Here is a 27,598-nt window from a genome sequence, read left to right as displayed (position 1 = left end):
AAACGACACTCTATAAAGGTGAATAATTCAGCTGATACCACCACTTCAGTCAAGTACTATTTCTTTCCTTTGCTTCATTGTGTTTTTTTTTGTAATTTATAACCAACTATTAATTAATTAATTAATTAATAGGGTTTTTTTTATTATTGATTCTTGCATTGTCAGGTAAAAGAAAAAAAAAATGTGCTAAATTTCAGCTTGATCCGAGATTGGATGTTGGAGAGAATGTGTAGGCTACACACTTTTGACCAGACAGACAGAGTAAGCTGACATAAGCTTTGTAAAAATGGACAGCATAAGACCGTGATAATATTTAAGACCATTCTCTATGTTAATCCACCAAATTATTTTGCAAACCTAAGCTTTCACTTGGATGTAGGTCTTGTAGGCTTTGTAAAGTTTGTCAATAAAAAAAATATTAAAATACAGTTACAATGAATATTATTAACTGCTTTTATATATCGCAACTTTCATGTTGACAGCATGCTCAGTATGTCGAGTACACTATGGCCCTATCTCTGTTTTGGAGTGGGGGAGGGGGTATCTGGGAGAAGTTTTTTTTTCCGTGCTGCCTACAGGCACTCAGTAAATACAACTACTTGAATCGGGTTTTGAAATCGAGCTCCTTTGATAGGTAGCCAAGCGGTTTAAGCCTATCAGCCACACATACCACATATACCACATTTATTGACACATTTAAATAATTTTTTGTATCACAGTAGCTTTTGATTAGTTAGACAACGCAATTTGTGGATCCATATTCTACGAATACATTGCGACTTGTTGATGGGGTGGCTGAGTGCTTAAGCGCATTGGCTTCCAAACCTGAGGTCCTGGGTTCGAATCTCGGTGAAGACTGGGATGTTGAATTTCGGGTTATTAGGGCGCCCCTGAGTCCACCCAATCCTAATCGATACCTGACTTTAGTTTGGGGGGGGGAGTAAAGGTGGTTGGTCGTTGTGCAGGCCACATGACCCCCTGCTTGTTAATTTCGGGATTTTTAGGGCGCCCATGAGTACATCCAATTCTAATGGGTACCTGTCTTATGATGGGGGAAAGTTGTGCTGGCCACTTGACACCTGCTTGTTAACTGTTGGCCATAGAAACAGATGACCTTAACATCATCTGCCCTATAGGTATTGAACTTTACCTTGCGACTTGTATTTAGTTAAAAGCTACATTTGTAAACGTGCACAATGTTAGATTTTTATGTTTTCACGTTGTCTTGTTCCCAGATCTGCGTTGACCAAACTTCTGTGCGGATTGTACGCCCTTCTGCTGGTTGTATTCGGGATCGTCTTCTCGGTGGCCAACGCACTGACTGTGAAAGAACGTCAACACCTGTATTACTTAGAGGTAGGTTTGAACTCCTTTCGTTCACGTGGCACTCTCATCCTCTATCAACAAAGTAGCTGTGTAAAATACTGAGAGAGATAGTCAATATCTGCTGTGTTAACTCTTTCTCTCCGTAATTATTTACCACATTCTGGTGGAATCAACGTTGGTATCGTCAGTTGGGAGAGAAAGAGTTAATAACAACTATATTTTCATATCAGACTCAAATTGAACGAATCGAATATTGAGCTAAGTAATTACTGAACTAAGTATTAAAGAAGAAAGCAAAACTGGCATGTGAGTATCGAGGATTCGATTACGCCCTGGCGATGTATCATCTGGGGACGTCACTAAGTCTTATAGCATCCAATTCTCGAGCTCTTCATTAAACTCCATTTCATAAGTCAGGGGATATAATTGGCAACAGGCTTCTGTTCTATTTAAGGGATACTCTGATTTACCTCCCATGTAATCTATTTTGGTTTTAAAATAGCATGTGTAGGTCTCAGGAAAAGAAAAGAAAGAAATCTTGAGAAACAGACTTAGCATCTGAGGAAAAAACATCGTTAGTGTTTATATTTGTGAAAGAGAGAGAGAGAGAGAGAGAGAGAGATAGAGAGAAACTGAGAGTGGGCTAGGCCTACATAGATTTCTCCAATGTATCTATTGAAACAGTTTAAGTTAATTCTGACCAGTCGCTGTTGATGCTAAACAATGTCGATGAAGATATGTGTGTGTTTAGGCTCTCTTACCTTATGCTACGCAGGTGTTTCTCATCTACCTGTACCTGGGATCCCTGGTGGTCCTCATCTACTTCCAGTTCTACATTCTGAGAGGGGTCAGAGTCCGGAACAACTACTTTGACAACAACATTCGTGTGGTCATCCGGAGAGATCAGGTAACACTCAACAGTTGGACAACACCAGACAGTCCTTAGAAACAAAGTCTTTACGCTTACTAATATTCTTATAAAGTGTGTGTGTAGGTATATATATATATATATATATATATATATATATATATATATATATATATATATATATATATATATATATATATATATATATATATATATATATATATAGCCTATATATAGGAAGGGGAGATATAAAAAATACATATATTAAAATTAGCCTAAACGTTAAATGAATCATGGAGTAACAATTTAATAGCTTTAATGAGTATGTATTAGAATATATAGAGTTTAGATTTAATTTATCATCGAAGTTGGTGAGAGATTGGGGCTTATAGATCTAGCTGCCCATTTTGTCCAAGCGATAATAAAAGTCATTCGTGACATAAATGACTCAAAAATTTATTTCCTTGGATGTTAGAAAAACAAGTTTGTTATATAGGCTAGTGGTGCCATACATTTCTGTGTTCGATCTTTTATGTTATAATGTAAATATTTACTTTGCTGTATATTCACTTAGTCAAAGAACTACAAATAATTTAAAAGGGGTAAAAGACAGCATAGGAGCTCAAGCCTGCTTGGTCGTTTCTCTTGACTTGCAATGAATCAGTGGAATAGTTTCGTGTTTCAATCCTTACTGACGCAGCCTAATCTCCTGTCATTTTGTAAAAAGTTATGGGTCATGAAATTATTATCTTATTTTTGGAAGGGGTAAACTCAGCATCTCAAACTCATGATTATGATATCTAGTCTAACAAAAATGTTGATTCTACACAATGTAGATCTAGGAACTATAACTTACACCACTTACACATTCTTACAGTCTTACCATAATTTATTAATTAGGTAATATTAGAATTAGTGTTTGATAACCTCCATATATTGAGCCTTTTGAAAGCTTGAATACAAATTTTCATGAAAAATTCAAAATTGTTTGTTTTACTTATCACTGTATCAGACACTCACACTTCTCCAGAAATGAAAATTAGGCCTACGTTCTAACTCAAACTTAACAGGGCGGACATGGATAACAGCGATGAGGGTTTGAACTCTGAACCATTGTGGCGACAGCCGAAATGCATAACACATGATTACGTAGGCTACACGTTATAATGGATACAGGACTTTAATGCCAAAGAATTTTTTTTATCTACTGTGTTGTTTTTTTTATCTTAGTATTATTAAAGTTTAAGTATTATTAAAGTTATATTATAGGTACTAGATTAGCAGTTATCTAGACAAGTAGTAGCCTAGATCTATAAATATGGGTAATTAAACAATAATTCTGGTCCAGTTTTAGGAGGACTGGCTGTATGTCCATGTCATTAATGTTTCTAGGACAATCTTCAGTTGACTCCGTCACCTACCAGAAAGCAAGATGGCGAACACCAGCACATCATCATTGATGGTGAGGAGACGTTTGATTCCAGGAAAGAGCCAATGGACCAGATGTCCACCTTGTCCACTAGGTAAATACATTCTCTGATCATAATGGTAACAAAATGGTTGTAATGAAGTATCAAACCTATCTTAATGCAAGTTCGACTTTGAAACTCTACCTTAGACTTAAAACTAATAGCAACACATTTTATTTTTTACAATCTGTATAAATATATTACTAATATTAATAATTGTTAAGAAAAGGCAGTTAGTATAGTACTTTTATATCAATTTGAAGTCTTTACTAAAGAAAGGGTCTACCATTAAGAGAGAACAGGTTTATTTTTAATTTGTACATTTATAAGCCTAACTAGTTTGAACAAAATTGACTTAAATTGCATGTTCACATAGCAAGACTAATTGCTGGAAAGTGCAAACACAGGCTTTGAAGTTAACTAAAATATTTACAAATACATTAATTATATTCATCTAATTCTTTTTTATTTAGATAAAATATAGAACAATGTACAATACTGATAAAGTTTTTAAATTAAAGTTTTTCTTTGAGACCTAGAAGCTTGTAGACAATTTTGAAACTCATTATCTTTAAACACTCAAACTGCTCAATGTTTACAGTCCGAGAAGCTCAGCTGAAAATTTATGTGATCAATGTTTTGTATAATCAGAATAGCTCTAATTTGTATGTGTACTATATAGTTTTAATACAGCTTTCTAGGTATCTACTTATCAGATGGCTTAGCATTCAATAATTCTGAACAAGAAACCAAAATAGAACTGCAACTCAATGCTGTCCGTCCGTCACTCTGCTAAAGTTAATTTTTTTTAAACCTTTTTCTACTTTAGATCCCAGATGGCAGTGCCAGCTGATGGCTCGGTGGCTCATGTTGGTGAAGGCATCAACTTCTACCTGCGTCTTGGTGCACTAGGTATATATAAATATTTAAGCACAATTTGCATCGACTCCAAAAACTGTAATTACAAATTACAAGTCCTCTCTTGTGAAACCTTTAGAGTAAATAGAGTATCTGGAGCTCCTCAATGTCATTATCCTATGTTGTTGTTTTTTTTGTGGTATTATTAGTCATCACAATAACCAACCACCAGCAGAACAGTATGAACTTCTGACATAGGCTTTATGGACAATCAAGCCTACGCAATCTATTATTCAAGAAACAAGAGAAAAACATAGTTAATAAAGTAATCCAAGTAAACTGGTAAATACATTGTGGCAAAACAATCACAGGCTGAAGTATCACAACAAGAAAACTGCATTCTGCTATATCTTCTAAAACTCCACTTACAACAACAATAGCAATGTCTCTAGGGTCCTAAGTCAATTTTAATCAATAGATCAATAAAATCACAACAAATAAACATAGACTTCATCACAACATATAAACATAGAACTCATGACAACAAAGAAACATAGAACTCATCACACTAAATAAACATAGAACTCATCACAACAACAAAACATAGACTTCATCACAACGTATAAACATAGACTTCATCACAACGTATAAACATAGAAATCATCACAAAGAAATAAACATAGAACTCACCACAACAAATAAACATAGAAATCATCATACCTTATAACCAAGATTCTTTCTTTCTACAATAATAGATAGAAATACAATCATCACAGTATATCTATTCTGAGTTAAATTAATGTTCTCTACAAGAATGGCAACCTTTGACCCAGCAGCCAACAGCTTAACCTCTTGACCACCATGTCACATTAGAGTATGCATCTAAATATAAAGCACATCATTCATGCAATAGCGTTCTCAGTGTATTCTGGTTTTAATCTCTTGTTGTGTGGACATGCGAGACGAAAAAGTTATCTGGGAGAAGGCTTCCATGCTGTCTTGAGGCACTCGTCAAACACAGCTCAGCTCTAGTCAAAAGGTTGTACAGCCAAGTGGCCTATGCCCATCAGCCTGTAACATCATTTATTCCTTAGATGTTACTTCGGGTTCTTCACGTGTCTGGTCTTATGTCTTTATAACCTTGTAAAGCTTGAGTAGTACAAAAGACCACAACTATTACACTGGGTAACACTTATGTTAGCTGACCATATTTATGACATAAAAAAGATAACTTCATATAGATTATTCCAGCCATAAGTTGCTAGTAATAATGTTGCACATTAATTACAACATGCATATATAATGAATAATATCCAATACTGAATATTATACAAAGTTCAGTAATACAATGAATGATAAAATACATCCGCTCTTTACTGAGCTTCAGAAACGACTGCGCCCAAACTTTCACTTCCTCTCTAGAGTTCAGAGGTTTTTCTTGTGCTCTTGACAAGGTTTTCAATCATCGACTATAAATTATGAACATTTCACAATGATATGTGACACAACCAGACTTCCACACATATATATTATACTATAATACTTTATCTTTGAGTTCAGGAATTGGAATTTTGCAGTATTTTGTAAGGTTACAAAATCCATCTGTGACCCATAAATTTTGCAACACCTGATGCAGACAGAGCTGTTGTTTGCAAGGGGTTGTACAGCAACTAAATTTTTTTTCCCATGAAAGAAAACAAAGTCCAAATCTTGACCTTATAAGTAATGTTTCTGTGTCTAAAGCCTTCTCTATAGGAAGTGTCACTCTTATATGTTATGTTTCTGTCTCCACAGCCTTCTCTAAAGAAATGTCACATTTAAATGTAATGTTTCTGTGTCCACAGCCTTCTCTATAGGAAGTGTCACTCTTATATATGTAATGTTTCTGTGTCCACAGCCTTCTCTATAGGAAGTGTCACTCTGGATGGATTTCATGTTGCTTCCTACTTTGAAACAGAGAACACTACAACCTGTGAGAGCTACATCTTCACGGTGGTGTATCTCCTCCACTTGATCTTCACCTTCATACAGACATTCTTTCTGTTCAAGAATCACAAGGTATAAAGTTAGATCAAGAGTTAGATCAATATTCCAATAATAACGAAGTTGTGAAGATTTTTGTTAATTTAACCAAAAACCACCATTGTCCACACATGGTATGTAACAATTCAAAAAAGTAATAGTTCCCCTTTTCAGATCTAGGGCATGGTAAGCAAGGGTGTCATGTGGCCAGCAAAATGACAAACTGCCTTTACTTTTCCCTAACTTACGTCAGGTACCCATTAGAGCTGGTCCCCAAATTAAAAATCCCAGTCTTTGCGCCTGGGATCCTTTGGCTTAAAAGTCAATGGCTTTACCACTCAGCCACTGTGCTTAGCCTTATAATGTTTAGATTTAACCTGTAATTTTTGTTAATATATATTTTTTAGTTTTTAAATTTATTTTTTATTATTTTATTTCTGATTTATTACCTTAAAATGCGCCACTTTTTTTAAAAGTACAGTTCCTTCTTTTAAAAAAATCTGTTGCCAATACCACATTGACTTTTTTATTATCATATGACATCTAAAAAAAAAAATTTTGTCTTTTAAAAAAATGAAATAAAAAGCTAAATTATTATGTTTGCTCTCTGTTTTAGTTGGTGATTGACAAAAACAAGGCATCAGTTAGATTTGGACTTATGCACCTGCTTGCTACCAATCTAGCTGTTTGGTTTGTCACCGCTATCACTGAGACTGCTGAAGACTTCAAACAACAGAGTTACTTTGCTTCCAGAAGTGGTAAGACTGTTATTACTCAAGAATTGTTTTTTCATCATAAACAATTTAATTAGATCACTGAAAAAGTCATTAGGCATTGCCTTTGAGCTCAAAATAAAATGAGAATGAAAAAAGATGAAGAAGAAAAAATAACAACATTTTTCTTTCTTAGGTAAGGATTTAAATAGAAACTTTCTTCAAATTGAGATTGAGTTACATAATAAAAATCTGTGAATAATTTAGCATAAACTAAATTACTGAACTATATCAATAGTAATACATTTTTTGTTTCATATTGGTACTTTAATTATTGGTATTTTCACTAAGTTGCCTGAATCAGCCAGGAAAACCAACAACAGCAGAGTTTAAGTCTTTGATTAACATACATGACTAGATTGACACATGAAATGCGTAGGACATAATTATCTTCTTTTTGAAGTAACATCTGTAAGATAAGATACGAAGTAAATTAACATTTATTTTTTTATAATGATTGGTGATATAATTATGCTTTATTTACAAAAAATTTTACTATATATTTATAAACCTATATTCATCAACCCTATATATTATCAAAACTTCACCATTTTGTTTGATTGGAACATGGGGTAAATGATTTGTGATTTCAAAATCTAAGTCAGCAACACTTTGTCATCAGGACTAGCTGAAGAAAACCTGTTCCCCTTCCCTGGGTCTTATAAATTATGATAAAATACCCATTTACCTTTAGGATCTGTTCTACATTGGATCAATAAAATTCTGATAATCATGACAAAAAAAATAGTTTAGTATATTTTTGTTTTTTCAGTGAACACAACCATTGAAGGAATAAACAAAAGCTGTTATGAGGACATAACTCTAGCCAGAACTGCTTCACCCTATTTGTTCCCCTGCACAATTATCTACAGGTAAAATATCTGTTGAAATCACTCATTTAATTGTGAGATTCTTTAGTCAATGGTTATAAAACCCTTAAAGGGAGATAATCTATTTAAAGCATAATGGATAATGTAGCAAAAACAAGGTTTTAATTTTCAAGAATCTTTTGTGATTTTCAAGAGAAGACAGGGATTTGTGGCTTAGTGGTAAAGCAATTGGTGCCTTGGAAACTCAGGAGTCACTGGTTTGAATCTCAGCAGTGATTTTGAGCTTTATGATTATTAGGATGCGCCTTAGGATGGCTGCCTGGTCGTGCGGTTTGCACGATGGACTGTCGTTCGGATTTGTCGAAGGTTCAAACCCTGCCCGCTCCCATCCCCCGTCGTCCTGCGGGAGGTTTGGACTAGGAAGTAAACTATCTTCAACTCTGAAGGAACATCCGAAACATGTAAAACATTTTACAAACATTTTAGTCCAACCTACTACAATGGGTGCCTCTGACAGTTGAGAAAAGAAATGGTGGTAGCTCCATGTTCTGCCACATGAGGCCCTCATTAGCCATTGGCCATAGAAACAGGTGACTTTGACATCATCTGCTCTATAGATCACTAGGTCTGAAAGAGATAACTTTTTTTTCTAGAAAAGAGTTGAATTTGAACTTAGTGCCATGTTATAACTACACTCTTTGGCAATAGGCTCAAAATTGCTGCTTTTAGGTTAAGTTAAACCATAAAAAGTGCTACTGGTGTGACTATCAGTGTTAGTTTCAGTCTCTTTTACAACTTTATTTCTTAATTTTAGTTATATAGGTCTAAAACTAATTTATTTCATACCGGGTATTATCAAATGAATATTGTATGTTGATTATAAACAAATTATGAACTTTCTTAAGAAATGCCACTTCACATTGTGGTTAAGGGGGTCTAGACATTTACTTTTTTTTTTTAATTATTGACAAAACTATCTGGTATTCAAGTGAAACCATTTTCTTTTTTGCTGTTATGTTTATTACACTGTGTGAAAGTGAGATCACATTTTAAAAAATAGAAAAGTTAAAAATTAGCATTAGTGGGGGCAGTATAGATAACATAATACCTCTCAGGTCCAGATTTACCTTTATATACCACATAAGCTGGACATATAAAAGGCCCTATATCTCAAATAGGTTAGGACTTTTTAAAGTCTGATACTTCTAAAGGACTTAAATGGATAGGTTCATCCCATGCAGAGCTATAGGTCTACTTTCTTACCTTCAAACTGAACCAATAATAAGGACTAATCATAACACTTCTACTATTGCTTGTTTTATTTCCTTTCAGCATCATAGCTGCTGGTATTGTCTATCGCATGTATCAGTACGTTGGAGTCAAGGTCACTCAGCGTTGGCCAAGCCACACATCACTCACCTCCAGTGTTCCTGCTGGTGCTGTAGGAATGGATTGTGAGAAGGCTAACAAAGGCTTATTTACTGGTCTCTTAGTAGCTGTAGTCACCCTGATCGCCATTGCCACATTTTTTGTGTTTGAAAGCCGACTCAACCATCCTCATACTGCTATAAAGGTAACAGTCTTTCATTACTGATTCATTTTGTTAATCCAAATTAAAACATCACTTAGGCCACAAATGCAAAGTTCCAGCATCAAATACTAGATCTAGTATTTTAAGTCATAATTTATTGCTCGGTTAGTGGGAACAAAACAATCTAGACGGCTTTCTATGAAGCTTACTTAACATAACTGTTAATCTAACAGTTTGTTAACATGGGGTCAATTTTTTTTTTATTTGCTTTCTTGAAAGGCATATAATGTTGCAGCAGATAAAGGTAAAACAGTTTCACAAGCTGTACTTACTGGAAAGTGATGTGCAAACTACAGGCCATCATTGGCCCATGGCTAGGCCATTAAGCTTGAAGATTTTTTTGTTGATGTGGTACTTTACATGTATATGAAATTTATATTGACCCCTAGACCATAGAAGATTGAGTAACACTGCTCTAAATTTTAACATCTGGTGCATAGCTGCCTGGTCGTGCGGTATATGCTCTGACTGTTGTTCGGTGGTCTAGGTGATCCCAGGTTTGAACCCTGCCCACTGCCATCCCCATCATCCTGCGGGAGGTTTGGGCTACAATGTAGATTATCTTTAACTCTGAAGGAACATCCGAAACATGTAAAACATTTTACAAACGAACAAAATATCTGGATGTGTAAAAGTTTGCCTTTCCTTTGGATTACTGCTCTTTGTCAACCCAAATTTGTAACTATTTAGAACTATAAAAATAATGCTAGACCACTATGTCTTTAGTTGAGATGTACTGGAGAATTAAGGATACTAAACTATTTAAAATTGTATTTTTTTCATGTAAAGCTTGATACTGCAGGCGCTTTCAGATAGGTTTAAGTAAAGTTTGTTTCATCATTTAAAAATTTGGAGAGTACTGTCCACATAATAAACTAAAATATTTTTTTTCTGCACTGTATCTGAATAATTTCTTTCAGATTTTCTTCATCATGGAAATATCATTGATCATAATCACTGGAAGCTGCATTATATTTGGAATGCTTCGCTTTGTCCAACTTAAGTTCCTCGAAAATTATCTGTCCTTGGATGCTGTTCTTCTGGTCATTTCCCTTGGAGGAGCCTACGTCTATCTGTGTTTCATGTTAATTTCTTCTGCCTCTATGGTTGAGAATCATGGCGTCATCAGTATTTTGTCACTGGCTGTCATTTGTGTTGGAATTTTGGAATCTACTTTGCAGGTATGAAACAATTTGTATTTAAGCTTTGACTGCAATTATATCAAGTAAGATTTAATATTTAAGTACAAAAATGTCTATGATTTCAGACCAAATAAGACATAGTAAACATGATGAATTATCATTTCAAAATAATTATAAAACATGATGAATTATCATTTCAAAATAATTATAAAACATGATGAATTATCATTTCAAAATAATTATAAAACATGATGAATCATCATTTCAAAACAATTATAAAACATGATGAATTATCATATCAAAATAATTATAAAACATGATGAATCATCATTTCAAAATAATTATAAAACATGATGAATTATCATTTCAAAATAATTATAAAACATGATGAATCATCATTTCAAAATAATTATAAAACATGATGAATTATCATTTCAAAATAATTATAAAACATGATGAATCATCATTTCAAAATAATTATAAAACGTTATGAATTATCATTTCAAAATAATTATAAAACATGATGAATTATCATTTCAAAATAATTATAAAACGTTATGAATTATCATTTCAAAATAATTATAAAACAGTTATGTTCAGATGGAAATGAAAAGTTTATCTTCTGGGATTTCATGAATATGGATTTTTACCTATCCCTTATTATAGTCAGTTGAACTGTGGGGGGCACTACACATGAACTGTTGACTATCCCCATTCCTCTCTGTCTTTTGCTCTGACTAGAGTCTCTTTCCATTCTTTGACTTTTCCCAACATTTTCTCTGTCTCCTCCTTCTTTTTCCTGGTCTGTTGCCTGCAGAAATGTTTTTGTAGGCCCTTAGGACCTTGCAATATGACTATACAGCTTTAGTTTGCATTTTCAGTGGTCAGTCATTGCATTTTCAAAGCGGGCAGTCAGCAGGTCATCATAGAGCCTAATGGCCATTGTGATCCTGTTTGAGATTTCATTGTTTATGGTACCATTTTTGTAAGGGATACGTAGGATCCTTCTATACTATCTCAGTTTCATAGCTATGATCCAACTCTAATATAAATTATGGATCTTAATAAGTGTTTAAGAGATGATAAAAATAATGAAATAATAAGTTAATCATTTTAAAAAGTGTTATTTTTTGTATGACTATTTATCAGCCAAAGTTATTCTTTTTTTAATTGCATCAAAAAAAATAATAATTTTAACATCAAAATGTATGTTACCTTTTCTTTCAGGCCATCTTCATCCTTGATGGACTCTGTCGCAGAGCTGAGAATGACCTTCAGGTAGAAAGCAAGCCTGGCAGGGCAGTAGTCACTTTCCTCTTGGTTTGTAATCTTGCTCTCTGGGTGGTCAGTATGTTTGAGATCAAGAAGACCATGGTTGTGCCATTCCACCTAGAGTTTTATGGTATCCTGCCCTGGAATATCATGCTCCATCTCTGTGTGCCTCTCTTTATTTACTTCCGTTTCCATTCGGCCATCTGCTTGTCAAAAATCTGGTACCATGCCTATCAGAAGGAGCGCAACCCATGACTAACAAATGTTTATACCAAGAAAGACGGATGGCTGCCTTTCTTAGAGTAATGGCCAGTCTCGCTTTTTTTTTGTCATTTACTAAGCAGTTATAGTTCATTTCTAAAAAATGTAAAAACAAAAATAGGAGTGAAGCTAATAATATGTAGGCCTACAAGTTAAAGAGAGAACTTTAATTTTATAAATACAGGAGTAATATTGACTTGATTATTTCACAGTCATAAAAGACATGCATCAGAAGTTTGAAATTGTTGAATTGATATTAGCATTTCCATGTATTAAGGCAAAAATGATCTACAATTCATGAGAAACCAAATTTAAAACAAAAAAAAAATATTTGTCATTAAAACCTCATCATAGAAATACAGCTAAGATTGTCCAGTTTGTTTTTTATCTCCATAACTTTAAAAAGTGACTAAGATCTAATAAATTGATCAGTTATACTAAATAATCTCCATAACTTTAAAAAGTGACTAAGATCTTAATAAATTGATTAGTTTTTCTTTAGAAAGTGACATCTTCTAGTAAATGAACTGACCTTAAGATAAATGATGTTCTCTATTACTTTTTAGTCTTCATAATGTACCTTTTTACTACCTTTAAGATATGAATTTTTTTTTAAAGCATCAAAGTACAAAAAAAAAAAATTATTATGACAGAAACATTTTGTTATAGAATTTTTACAAGTCAAAGCTCAATCAATGTTATTCAAATTTTTTTTACAAGGCAGCAAAGAAAAGCTATACTTAAAAATACTCCATAGACTAGGATTTAGTGATTTTTTTTTTCGTTTTTATTCTCGGATGATATATACATTTTTAATGTAACTATTTTTTGTTTTAACTACTGAGTAGGAGTAAATATTTGTTTTGTTTTATACATTTCCTTCAGAAATGAAGATTATCATGTCTGAGCCCAACCCTTTTGCAGGACTAAATTTGGGCTCATGGTAATAACAGTCTGAAGGGCATACCACATGACCAGTGTCGTAGTATTATAGTTGTAAATACTTGTTTTGTTTTTATTCTTAATTCCCTTGCTGGAAAAAAATAATGTAATTGACATAATTCTTTGCGAAGTTTTTAAAGGTTGAAAGGAAAACTTTTTCATTTACAATATTTATCATTTTAATATAGGTTGTTGATTTTATGCATATTGTGTAATTATATTTTTGCATTTTCTTTTGTTGTTTCTCTTTCCTACAGTTAGTGGATTCATTGCTTTTCCTTGTCTAACTTTTACAGGCCCATTGTGCAATTCTTTCACATTTTGTTTCATATCTCTGTTTATAGACATCTAACTTAATCTTATAGATGCTGCAACCATTCTCAACAACCAGCCTTTAATTGTTTGTTTTTTTTTCGCTGTTTTTAGATAAAGTAATGACTTATTTAAAAGGAAAAAAAGTATTATAGTACAAATAAAGGCTAGGACCAAGAAATACACTGAGAATGGTTATCTTAACTACAAAAGTATGGTATTTAAATTTTTTTTTACTAATCATTTGTTTTATGTGCAAGTGATAGCATTTTATTTTTAATTCATTCAAACTTAAATATCTTCATGTTCTCGACCAAGCTCATCAAAACTGAAGGTGTCAAAACCATAACTGTTTTAAAAGCTCAGATTTGTTTTCAGAAACAAAATATTTATATTTTATGCTCCACTTTGGAAGTGTTTAACATACAATGTCCAAAAAACCCTGGGATGCTTTTTTTTTTTGGTTCAAATGTTTTGTACAATATCTATTTTTGTATCAACATAAATGGTGCTATATATTTAAAAATGGTTTTGTTTGTACATATATTTTTCATATTTTCTTCAAGGACTGGACAGACCTGACAACTCTAAGCTCAATGAAAGCAAAATTCGAGCCTATATCTCTTTTTACTGGGACTTGAGGATTTTTTTTTTCATAAAAATCTGTCTCCAGCAGTGTCATCAGCCTATCCTCAGCTGGTGACAGTGCTCTTCCGTGAAGATAGAAGTGCACATTAATTTATATAGATGCAATCATAATAATTAAATAAATAATTATTTTTTTATACTTCATGAATAATGCAGTGAGCAAAGTGATTTTGTAAACTTACTTCAGTAACAAAAGATTTTGTTTTAAACTGGTTCTGACTAGATCAAGACAAATAAATGCATTTGTGTGTAATATGTAAACTATGTACAAAGGTTGTGTTTGATAAAATTGTATTATGTCACATTTTATTTTATTGACATCACAAATATCTCCCAAGTGTGAAATCAAGTTCATGTACTCTACGAGCTTTTGTCTCTCATGGGTATGTTGGTTTGTTTTTTTTTGTTGTTGCTTTTTGTAATTTTGCTTTTTTTTTTATGAAGCATAATTTTTTTGTACAAATTCCAAGACAGTCAATTTTTTAAGTTAGCAATAGCTACATTATACACTGCGTGGCAAACTTCAAAATTATATAAACTACCTCAACCTATTTTAAATATTCAAGAGACTATTTTGGTTGGCACCAGTGATCATATTCATTTCAAATGGCATTTTTTTTTTCAGTTCTTTCACTTCATAAGATTATAGATGACTGATCACCATTTCAGAAATACAAGAAAAAAAAACATCAAAACTTGAATGAAACAAATTTTATTGTACATAAATAACATATTTTGACCATAGCTAACTATAACAATAAGGCACAAAATACAAATGGAGAATCCCTGCGGTAATGAAGCAAAAATAAAGAATTGAGAGTACAGTTAATGGTCTCATTGAAATTCTGTTTATAATGTTCAAAACTATGTTCAGACAATATAAACAATATTATGCAATATTTTGAAGTTTCATCCGTTTGTCAAGTGTGGAAATGTTTAGCAATGTCAGAAAATGCTTTTCATTTTTTGGGGGGCTGATGCAGTAAATTGAGAGAGTCAAGATAATATTAACTTAGGAGGCAATAAGCATACAGATATATCACATGCATTTTAAGTGATCTTTACGTCTAGTTCTGTTTGAGTCTAGGAATGGAATTATTTGTTGACATTTCATCAGGTGGCTGAGACCACCAAGCTTAAAAGATACCCGAAACCGTCACTGTACTGGTCACAAAAGTGTAGCAAGTGGCAAGCCACAAAAACTGGTTATTTTTTTATCTCAAGGGAATTTTGTTTATAGAAAGACAAGGTCAAAAGAAAAGAATTATTAAGAAACTAATTATCACAAATATGTAGGTAACACAAAATCACATGAATAAATCTGTTAAAATCCAATCAGATAATCTTATAAATGCAAAATTTAAAGACCTTAAGATACAAGTTCAATAAATGTAAAAAAAAAAAAAAAAAAAAAAAAGGTCAGTGAATATCCTGCTAAAACTTGTACAACGTTTTGCTTTTCCATGCCAATATTCAATCAGTTAGCCTGAGTAATAAAACAAGTATGTAGAAAATAAATAACATAGTGTATCCTTTTTTTTATAGTTTTCAATGTCATGAAGTCAAGCATTATATCACCACCTATGATATTATAATATGCAACAAGTTTGACCATTTGATTAAGTTTGTGTAAAGTTTCTTGCTTGATTTGATTGATTTGTTTTTTTTTCATGTTTGATCATTGTAGTTGGCAATTGATTTTTATACCAATAAAGTGTATTTCACCAGATCATGTGATACAACTTTCATTCATCTGACAAAGTGAAGCTGTGTTAGCAAGGTTTCAAAAATGAGAAAGAAAAAAAACCCAGAAACAATAAAATCATTGCATTGCAAACTTAGGAATTAAATGGAAAACAAAAACCCAGAAACAATAAAATCATTGCATTGCAAACTTGGGAATTAAATTGAAAACAAAAACACAGAAACACTGAAGAAAATATTACAGTAAGTTTTACTGTAACTGGATTTAGTACAGGGACATAGGAAAACTAATATCTGAATGCAAAAAAAGGTTGTAAGTTATCATGCAAAAAAAAGTTGGTAAAACATATGCCAGGACTAAATACATTTAGGAGAAGTAGAAAGAATAATAGATACCGTTGTGACTTGTAGAACTGAAACATGATACTAAACAGCCAGGATACAAGCAACTTGAGCTCACACATGGTATTAAATAGCCAGGAAATAACATTAAATAAATGAATGTAAAATAGAAGCTGCCACCGAGTTATTCAATAGGACTGACACACAAAGTCATCTGAACCAACATTTTGAGTCAGTGTGTCAAATTTAATTTTAAATGGAATATTAAATAACATACACAGTTCATTAAAAATCATGACTGCGTGACAAATCCACAAAACAAATAATCCAGATTGCCTAAAATGTAAGAACTTAGATCTGTCATATATCGATGCAAAAAAATCTAATTACCACCTACAATTATTCCCCTTTACATACACATTTTCAGGAATAGATTTGTCATTTTACATGTGTTTAAAAATGGATGGCTGTAAATTGGTTAAACTAACATTTGAGCATTTCACAACTTCTTATTCAAAGAAAAAGCTATCAGAATTAGTTCCCACACCCAAGAAATTGTTCAGGTGTCCACAACTGTAAAGGAATACTGTGTGAGCATAATTAAAATGTCTTAAGAATGATAAGTCAGTCTTAAAAAAAGGTCAAATGAAATGCAGCGCTGAACATTAACTAAGTGGAACTCTTAACTCAACAAAAAAAAAAAAAGACTGAGATTATAATAAACCTCTTGAAAGAAAAGGTTGGAAAGATTCCAGCAAAAATTTAGTCACATGACGCACAAAAATGTTAAGATTCAAAAAGAAAAAGGGGCTTGTTAGAATATTTTTAGAGCTTCTTTCTATACGTTGTCAACCAAAAGCTGATATTATATGAGAAGATGTTAAACAAAAGTTTGGTTATAATTTCTCAATTAAACTAATTATCATATTACTAAGATACCTTTCAATCAAAATGAAAGTAGAGATCTAGAATGTTATAAAGATGAAAGGTTATAAGGATAGGCCAGGAAATAGTGCAAAAGATGACAAGTTTTTTTTAACTCTAAGCGAAAATGAATTTAAAAAAAAAAAAAAAGCTTTGTGAATGAAATTTTCAAAATTAAACAAATTAGGATTTGTAGGAACAAATAATTTTATGAAACAAATTAAGATTTGTAAGAAATATGTTTGTAAAAGTATTATTATACAATTCTGTTAAGGATCTATAACTCTTTGTATTTTTTTACTTCAATTTTTCTGTGACTCTTAGGCCAAGAAGTAACTTGGTGTAAAACAGAAGACCTTTCTATCTAAGCAATGTTCAAACTTGTTTTACTTTATCAAGGTAATTAAAACCAATTTATGAAAATACTTCTATCACATTGTCCCCATGTCTGCACTGTTTCATGGGCTATCATCTAATTCATTTCACAGCTATTCCACTAGAAGCCATTGGTATGAGAAAAAAAAACACTGAGATCAGAATGTAACAAAACAATTCAAGCCTCCCTAAAGCTCTGTCTTTCTCAGCTTCGGTCCTCGTTCTATTTTCTTCTTCGGCTTTTTCGTTTTATTTTTCTTAGGGTCTTTCTGGGCATCATCCATCAGAGACTGGATCTGAAATGTTTCAAAAGTTCCATTAAAACAAGTTTTCTAAACAAAAACATGTGCTACTGCCTTACTCCCTTTTTGATTTTTTTTAGTTATCAAATTAAAATCAAGTGTGCAAACCAAAACTAAAATGTCTAAATTTTTTAAGATATTACCAAATACAAGAATTTAATGCCAAAGTCATCAAGACTGGCCTTTAGTTTTTTAGTTATCATCACATTATCAAGTATGCACACATAAAACTAAAATGACTAAATTTTTAAAGATTTTACCAAAGACAAGGATTTAATGCCAAAGTCATCAAGACTGGCCTAAAGTTCTTAGGGTGATTGGATGTAGAATGAAGAAAATAAAAAGTGACTCTACATTTTTTAAGACAACAATTAATAGGAGCTATAAACATCTAAGAAAAATGTTAGAAACTTCAGCATATAAATTACTTTTCTACATTGAATGTATGCATATGACTAGAAACCTAAAAAAAAAAGGAATGTACAAGTAGTATAAGGTAACCCATATACAAAATGATAGTAACATTAATTGAACTATGACTCCCTGAAGTATAGCAATTCCAAAAAACTTCAAATAGGATGAAAAGCAATTTTTTTTGTATGAATCCTCTAGAAGGTAAATAAAGGGATTAAGATAAACAACATCAGATCTAACTAAAATTTAGAGGGTACATTAGTATCATCTCATTTGTTACCTTAGCCAAAGATTTAAATGGATTGATAAAATCTTTTCCTTTTGGAATAATGTTTGCCTCCATGGCTCCCTGAAATAGAAATACACAACAATAGACTTCATTGTACAAATGTATAAACTAATAACATAAAAATAAGTTTGTTTTTAAAAAGTCAATTCATTCTTTATGAAGCAAACTTTTTGTAATAATAATAATCTTAATAATTTATGAATGGTAGATTTAAAAAAAAAAAAGGAAGATTAACCAGCCCCCACACCACCACCTCCCCAATGAAAAAATTCCTGGTTAAGCCCTTCAGACTGATAAGATGCATTGTGAAAAAAAAAAGCTTGCACTTAGAGTCGTGATGCCCAACCTAATTTGACCTGCAGGCCTACAAAAACAAAAGGAAATTGACCTGAAACTTTTTGATTAGAAACCCTGGGGATCTAGTATTTACATTGATTAATTGGATATTTGAAGTTTATATTTTTTACGGGTCGGAAAATGGCTTCATTTCTCTACTTAAAATGTGAGAAACATTATAGATAGCTTTACCACCAACTCATTTTCTTGTCTATTTTTGGAAAATATTAAGATCAATCCTCCAAACTCAAGAATGCCACCATATTTGTTTCATAATGACGTTTATATGTTTTGTTTTCAAAACAGCCAAACATGTTGGCTTATTATCATGTTGAAATATAAAGTAAAGATCATTCGCTTTTCCTGCTACATTCAGAGTTCTATTTCAAACATAAATAATAAAGGTCACTGACATGATACCAATCCATCAGAGAAAGAGTGAGGGCCGTAACGTAGGTAATTGTACATTTTTCAACCTTTTTTGGGGGAGAGATTTTCTCTACACTTTGTGCTGTTTCTGCAGGCTAGATGGAACCATGCAAGCGTGCAGTATTTTGGGCATCAGTGACTTAAAGCATTAGATTCTATGTTACTTAAGAGTAAGTTACAATTTAACAACAATATTTTAAAGAGATAGTGAAAAATATTTTAGAATAGATTTTTGAGTCGAGCTATCCCATTTTAGCTTGATGAAAAATGTTTCTTTCTTTTGACAGATGATAAACATATAACAAAGCAGTTCATTCTAAAAAAGAATTTTTTAAAATGAACATTGAATGAACTTTCGTTTCAAACTTCAGTGGGATTTAAATGCCCTAAGCTTATTATTTTACAGATAAAAGAAATTTCAATTCAATAGCATTGTATTGAAGTTTGCTGAAGGAACGTCTTTATAAGATGAGATAAAAGAAGTTTGAAAAACAAGAATAAATATAAAACTTTGTTGAAGTAAACAAAAAGCACTGGAAATTTTTATTACAAGCCCTAGTTACTAATTAAAATGAGATAGCAGTCATTAAAGAAGGAGCTTTTCTACAAATATGCTAGGACAAATTTGTACAAAAGCTCCTTCTTTCCTAGCACTAGAGCATGGAATGGGCTGCCTGATCCAGCCAGGAAAACCAGTGACTTAGCAGAGTTTAGGTCACTGGTTAATATGCATGACTAAATGCATGACGCATAGGACGTAATCATCTTCTTTTTTGAAGTAACGTCTGTATCATATAAGAAGATAAGATAATCTAACTGCTCCAAAAACTAAATATAATATTATCCAAAGATGTAATTTATATCCCCGTCACTTATTCAGATCAGCACGATGTGAAACCTACCAGAGTCAGCATTGTCTTATAATTTCCCTCGTAGACTCCAGACTGTGTGCTGAATCCATAAGACCAAGCCAGCAAGATCTGCCATTCCTTTTCTTTGTCATACATGCTGTGAACAATGTCAGGCATGAAGAGGATGAGATCTCCAAACAGGGCAGTGTTCTCCAAGATTTTGGACATGCCTAAGGAGAAAATAAAACAAAACATGATCAAGTTATTAAGATTTGCATTTCCTAAAGGCGAGTATTAGAAATTTAAAAAAAAAACATGATTTTGAAAATGAACAATAAAGTAAAGGTTCTCCTTTCAACATTGCGATTGATGGCAGAAGCTGATCTGTTTCTATGGTAACAGTTAATGAGGGTGTCAAGCGGTTAGCACAACAACAAAGTCTCTATTTCCCCAACACATGCTGGATACTCGTAAGAGATGGGTTTATTAAGGGACATCCTAAAATCCTTAAGCTCAAAATCGCAATATTCAGTCAGATTTCAACTTTAAACAAATAATATGGTGGTGCTGCCTCAAAGTAACTGCCAGGAAATCAAAAAGTCAAAAGCCTGAGCCATTCAGACAAAATCTGTTCATTTAAATATTTTTAAATCCAGCTCCTTTATCATAAAAGATGTGTTCTGTTAGGGTGTTAATGAAATGTAGAATCAAGCTTGTAAAATTGTTTCATAACTCAAACAGTACACACATACTTTCTTTAACATCTTCATCTTCAGGAAATGGATCCCCAGGTAAATATCCAGCAACTGTCAAATTTTCTTTTGCATCTCCTAGAGTCTGTAGCAAAGACAAAAAAAAATATTGTGACCAAGACATTAGCTCCAATATAATATATATGCATATATTTCTTGTCTATGAAGAGTTACTTCCCCTGTGTTGCTGTGCATTCCAAATTAAATACTAAACTAATAAAGAAGTAAGAAACCTTCTTCTATCCTGTGCTCAGTCATTGGGAGACCAAGATCTAGTTACATTAATTCTTCAGAGCCCGAACCAGGTTCTAGAAATTTAAACTTCTGGCTAATGCTAATTCTTCTAGTGTTTAAAAACCTGATTAGCTACTGTTTCTTTTTTCTTAATTTTTATTCTCACATCATAAAAAATATATTGTATACTTACAACAAATAACTGTTTTAACATTAAGCTCATTAGATTATGTCTCTGTTCATCATTTTTTAATAAAGAAATTCCTTTAACAGCCTCCAGTTGCTTAGCTCGGTGTAAAATAAAGTATTTTTTGTCTGCGTTGTGTTAAGGTTAGAATAGTGTTGTTATTATTATTGTAGCATAAATATATTAATAATAAATATTGAATACTGTGCACAAACTAAAGCTATGCTAGAACTTTAGTCAATCATTTGCAAGTACTGTACATATATACATATACTTTATACACAGGCCAGTAATAACTTTCTGCAGGTATTATAAAGTCTAAATAATTAATTGCATAACCCACTGGGGTGAATAGAGCTAGTAACTGAGTTTACAAATATTTCTATTGCAACTAGCAACTATAAAATATAAAGCAGTGTATGAACACAGGCACCACGATTCACTTTGTATCTAGAGAACACCTCACAGATAAATAAATTAGTTACAGAATTTTGGAAAGAGCTTGTATGATACAAGGAAATTATTTTCACAAGCAAATTTTGAGTATACTTCTTTACATTACATTCTAGTTAATGAAATTGAATTTAAATACTTTAGCGAATGACCAAAACATGATCAATGCCATGATCTGTACATAACCACATAAAGATTGGAAATCTTTGCCTTTCTTTTTTTTTAAATCTTCAAAGCCTTTTAAAAACAATAACAAAGCTACAGATGAGAATCACATGTAAAATAAAAGAAAACCTGCCACATCATTAACCACTTAGATAAATATAATATCCTTGCTCTATGCTTTAGGAAATTTAGGTCAGGTAAAACTCAACTAATAGATCTAAGTGCTGATATTTCAAAGGGTTAATAATAATGAACAAATATATAACATAGATCCCAATTGTTATTAGATTTCTCTATAAAGCATAAGTTCGCCAACATAGGATGCTTTTTCTTCTTATCTATAGATTACAGACATTACTTCAAAGAGAAGCGTGGGAAGCATGGTCGAGAGGCCAAGTGCGCTTGAATTTGGCTTGGCTTGGCTACCTAGAAGGGGGCTCGAGGTTCGACACCTGACTCAGGCAGAGTTGTGTTTACTGAGTGCCTAAAGGCAGCACGGAAAACCAACTCCTAGATATCCCCTCCCCCCCACTGGTCCACAAATGAGATTGGACCAAAAGCGCTCTGAATGCTATAAGCATGAAAGTAGCACTATGTAAAAGCTATAATAATAATTATGTTCTACAAATTTCATGTGCAAAGTAAAATAGCAATAACACATAAAACAATGAACCATAACTTACAAATTACAAAAACACAACCTAATCAAATACTCCCAACTCAGAAAGACACAAAAATATATACATATATACTATAAATATTCTCCTTCTTCCCTAAAGCAAGGAATGGTTGCTTGAATCAGCCCGAAAAAACAACGACTTTACGTCACTGATTAACATGCATGAATAGACAGACACTTACATGACATGCATAGGACACATTATCTTCTCTTGTATATATTACAGACGTTACTTCAAAAAAGAAGATGATTACGTCCTACTCTTTCAAAGGAATGTCTTTAATTTATAAGATAAGATTTAAAGCATTTAATAATTTAATAAAAGCAACCAAAAGGATACACTCTTTAAGACGTGGAGATTCTGGTATATTCTCTGATGAGTTTTCATCAGTTTCTGGCTCAACATCTGCTACATTGTCATCCACCTCAGTTGGCTTGGCATATGATTCTGGATCGAGTGGCAGTTCACCATCTTTTTTATCTGTCACAACTGGATCTTCTCCACCACAATCAAGGCATCCATTTACTTGAGTAAGTGTACAACTCAAAGAAATAAGTGATAAATAAAAACACACTTTCATAAATCGCATTATAATTGTACGCATTTTTATCAAATTTTTCTTCTAGATCTAGATCTAGATCTTAAATGTAGTGTAGTCTAGGCTAGATCTGTAAAAATGATAATCTGTACAGTGTACACATACAACAGACCTAGACCTAGAGTCTAGAGCTGCTCTGTCCTTTGCTTAATTCTGAATATAAACACTTTTGTTAGAGACTGCTAGAATCTTAATCTCTATCAATGGCTTTAAATTTTAAATCAAACATTTCAATTTTGTAAAACATTGAAATTATGACCAGAGAGCATCAATGATCAAGTCAATCAAGATCAAGAAATTGAAGATGCGAGTCAGCCGAGTATCTCAAGTATCATTGCTGTTGGTCAATCAAGTCAATGGTTGGCCACGTTACATGTGTCGTGGCTGTAGTACTGTAGTCAGATTTAGATCAGAGATTGATAGCTTTTTTTTTTTTAGCCTCTTTTAGTCTTTAGGCCTATCAGTGGGTTTTTTTTTTTTTTCTTGTAGTCGGTGTCACATTTCCAATTACTGAATTTGGCCTAGATTTCTAGATCCTGAGTTGACTACGAAAAGAAATGATTGCACGTGTGTATTGTTGTTTTTTTATCGACATTAGTCTATTTATAAACATTCTCTTGTCTAAATACCGAGAGATTAGCAGATGTTGCAGTTCGCTTCCACTTGGATAATCCTTCACCACCTTCAGAATTGAAAATTATTACAAAAAAAAAAAAAAATCTAAACAAACCTCCCTCAGGAAGGCGGTGGACAGGAATCGGATCATCGACAACAGCCCAGAGCACATACCACACGACCAAGCGGTCAGTAAATAGCTGAAAATCATGTTGAAAACAAAATCACGATATGAACGTCACTTCAGTCTACGACTAAGGCTTAGTCGTAGGGGTTACCATAAAATGAGGACTGCCTAAGGCGGCATAAGCGACCATACAACAGATCAAAGGTAACTAACTACCACTAGCGGATCCAGAACTTTGGGGTGGGGGAGAGGGCGATATTTTCCAAACACTAACCCTAACGCCCAGAATTAACCCTGCGCATAAACGCGAGTACAGCATCCTTATAATTATATTAATATATTATTATAATTATATTAATATACTATTAAACCAGAAGTCTACAAGGCATGCGTTATGAGTACACTATAGGCCTACTGTATGGCAGTAAATCATGGACCACCTACGCAAAGCAAGAGAGAAAACTAAACTCATTCCATTTGCGATGTCTCCGTAGGATCTTGAAAATCACATGGAAAGAAAAAGTGTGCAATACTGAGATCCTTGCGCAAACAGGTATTCCCAGCATCTTTACAGCCCTCAGACAACGCCGATGGCGCTGGCTTAATATTGGACATGTTCGCCGGATGGATGACAATCGCATCCCGAAAGTCATCCTCTACGGACAACGCGACTGGCTCAAGAAAAACTGGTCGCCCCCACCTCCGTTACATAGATGTAATAAAACGGGACCTCAAATTAGTGAACATCAATACTGACCATTTGGAAGACATAGCTCTAGATCGCACCAGATGGAGAGAGACAGTGACCAAGAAAGCTATGGACAGTGAAAGTACATGGGTCTCAGCTCAGGAAGAAAAACGTACAATCCGAAAAACGACCAGCTCCTCTACCACCGAAGCAAAAGCCACCTTGACCTGCCATATTTGTGGACTGGAGTGTCTCTCCAAATTAGGGCTCCACAGCCACACGAGGAAGTGTGCGAGATGAACCATAGTCGTTCTACGAGGAGGCAACTAATATTAAGCCTTAATCGGTGAAAAAAACAAGCAAACAAACAAAAAAAAAAAAAAAGAAAATAGCCATGTTTAGGCCTTTCTCTTGACAGCTACGGGGTGCGAAGCCCGACGCCAAAAGCGTTTTCTTGCATTCTTCACTGCAGAAACGCATTCCCCTGACGTCTACAGCTCAATATTCATCCTATTAAAAAAGGAACTTTTGAATAATGTTTTACTTCAAAAATATTCTAATATGAATTTACAGGCCCTTACTACATTGCAAATACAACCGACTGGTTCCTTGAAAAGATAAGATACCCAAACATATTTAGATTGAGGCATTGAGGATCGCCGCGCAAAAAAAAAAAATTATTCCAAAAATAATATTTTTTTAAAAGGCTCATTCGTAAGTGATACATTTTGTTCAATAGGCATGTTTGTAACTTTGTTTTGTTACACAACTATAATTCAAAGCTTTAAACCAAAAAATTCGAAAGTGGGACGAGAGATTATATATCGTGAGTTATAGTCCCAAATTTATTTATACAATAGAAAAAAATCAGTAGCCTATGAGTAAAGGTTGGAAAAAGAACACTAGAAAATAATACTAAGAATTTCGTATGAATTCTAAATTTTCCAAAATAAAGTATTCTGTTGAAATAATTATTTAAGTCATGTGCAATTACATAAACTCTTTCGCCACATTTGACTATTCTGTTTCAAAACGTTATGTTTTCGTCTGGAAAGGGGAGGGGGCGGTAGAGTGAATAAGATTAAACCTAGCTCTTTTATAATTTCTGCTAATGATTGCATTCGGCAATAAAGAATATGGGTGGGGCGACTCGATATAAGAATTTAATTATAGCATATATAAATTATATTAATGACAGTTTTTTTATTATTATTTTGTAATTTCTTAACTAAAATACAAAAAGAAAAAAATATTGGTTTGTCCGATGGGCGGAGGGCGATTGCATGTATCGCCCCTCCCACCTGGTACAACCCTTTTTCATTTTAATTAACTATTGATAAAATTTGAGATTAGAGTGTATGTACGACATAATTTACAAATGTGTTCAAATATCAATATGTAGTTTATATTATATAGATATTCACTTTTTTTTTCACAAACTATGATTTCTCCATAAAAATAGGACCCATCCCCCACTCAGAGGGCTAAAGTGGGGAGGGCAGTAGAAGCAATCCCCCCCCCCCCTTTTTTCACTTTACTGAATCGCCTAGATACCAGAAGGGTAGTGACATAACATAAAAATGATGTAGTATAATTCAACTAATTTTGTTCACAAACTATGATTTCTCCATAAAAGTAGGACCGCCCCCACTTAAAGGATCTAGGTGGGAAGGACAGTAGATGTATTCGCCCCACCCCACCCCATCCATTCGGCTAACAGGGGAACGACATAATATATAGATCAGTTAAAATATCAATAACAAATTTTAATCATATATAGATATTTAATTGATTCGGTTAACAAGCTGTGATTTCTACAAATGAATTGGACCGCCCCCCCCCCACTCGAAATGGTAGTTTTATTTATGGTTAAGGTAGTTCTCCAGGTCTCTGCTCCATAAAGTAGTGATTTTGTTGTTTATTTTGTGTTTCTGTAGCTAGTGGTTTTTCTACAGGATAGGGAAGCTATCGAGAGTAACAAATGCCAAATACTTTGTATAAATGTAGGCCTAATTCTGTGGCATTTTACGTCGCGAGAGACGATCTTTTCCCTTCGCAACTTCTTGTGTGACTAAAGAGGCCAATCCTTGATACACAGCTGAGATCGCAGGTTGGGCATATGTAATCACCAGGCGCCGTTGCATTTTCACCGCCTTCTTTCTGCTTCTGTTGTGTATGACATCTGCAATCCGTGACCCTTCGTTTATGCTCTCTCTAAATGTGGATCTATCCAGTGCCACCTCTTCCCCGCTGCTAGTGTCGTTTGCATACATCCGTATAACGTAAAAGTGGGCGACCAGCGGCTCTCCTGTCTTCTATTAGATCGCCTTACATAATGTCCTGTGGAAGTCGACCTACTGGCATTCTACGAACGTGGCCAAGCCAGCCAAGGCGTCTAGGCTGCTGCTGATAACAGAGCGGATTGACAATGTTTCACTTCCGTACAGCAAGGTGCTCAACACACAGGTCCGGTATCTGCTGCTTGCATCAGTCAAAGCAAAACTAAGATAATTGTCCAAAACACAAACACTGCACCTCAAGTAAGCATTAATGGTCAACCACTAGAAATTGTTGATCACTTTTGTTAAGTTGGCTCCATCATATCCAACACTCTACTGGATAAATCATAAAGTTATAAAGACATAAACAACAGGATAGCAAAGGCAATGGCCACCATGTGACCATGTCACGGTTGCAGAAAAGAGTCTGGGACAACATATTGCTTACTAAAGGCCTAATAAACCTTTTTATAAATGTAGGCCTAATAAAAATTAAACCTTTCCGTTGCACTTTTCAAAACTGCCCTTAGATTAAATCTA

At 33.5% G+C, this 27,598-nt stretch overlaps 2 protein-coding genes across 7 annotated transcripts in view; one reads left to right on the top strand and one right to left on the bottom strand.

Moving 5' to 3' along the window:
* Positions 1-16,043, top strand: part of LOC106061469 (proton channel OtopLc-like) — a 73,123-nt gene extending 57,080 nt beyond the window's left edge. For 5 of the 6 annotated variants that reach the window (XM_013219623.2, XM_056037528.1, XM_013219625.2 and 2 more), the window contains 10 exons: positions 1,236-1,356; positions 2,102-2,233; positions 3,587-3,717; positions 4,493-4,575; positions 6,419-6,579; positions 7,160-7,301; positions 8,089-8,188; positions 9,479-9,719; positions 10,658-10,918; positions 12,107-16,043. In XM_013219623.2, the coding sequence (XP_013075077.2) occupies positions 1,236-1,356; positions 2,102-2,233; positions 3,587-3,717; positions 4,493-4,575; positions 6,419-6,579; positions 7,160-7,301; positions 8,089-8,188; positions 9,479-9,719; positions 10,658-10,918; positions 12,107-12,406 (1,672 nt within the window). In that variant the 3' untranslated portion in view covers positions 12,407-16,043. The remainder of the gene's footprint in view (positions 1-1,235; positions 1,357-2,101; positions 2,234-3,586; positions 3,718-4,492; positions 4,576-6,418; positions 6,580-7,159; positions 7,302-8,088; positions 8,189-9,478; positions 9,720-10,657; positions 10,919-12,106) is intronic. The other variant, XM_013219624.2, reaches the window with a different exon arrangement.
* Positions 15,011-23,959, bottom strand: LOC106061466 (coiled-coil domain-containing protein 134-like). Its single transcript, XM_013219620.2, has 6 exons — positions 23,091-23,959; positions 21,460-21,581; positions 21,033-21,117; positions 20,332-20,510; positions 18,656-18,724; positions 15,011-17,955 (listed from the first exon to the last, which is right to left on the bottom strand). Exons 1-6 carry the CDS (start codon positions 23,353-23,355, stop codon positions 17,848-17,850), a joined length of 828 nt encoding a protein of 275 aa, XP_013075074.2. The 5' UTR covers positions 23,356-23,959; the 3' UTR covers positions 15,011-17,847.
* Positions 23,960-27,598: the final 3,639 nt, after the last annotated feature.

This window comes from Biomphalaria glabrata, chromosome 8 (assembly GCF_947242115.1).
Source record: "Biomphalaria glabrata chromosome 8, xgBioGlab47.1, whole genome shotgun sequence".
NCBI lineage: Eukaryota > Metazoa > Mollusca > Gastropoda > Planorbidae > Biomphalaria > Biomphalaria glabrata.
The sequence above is the reverse complement of the archived record's forward strand: the minus strand, read 5'-3'. Positions and strand labels throughout refer to the sequence as shown.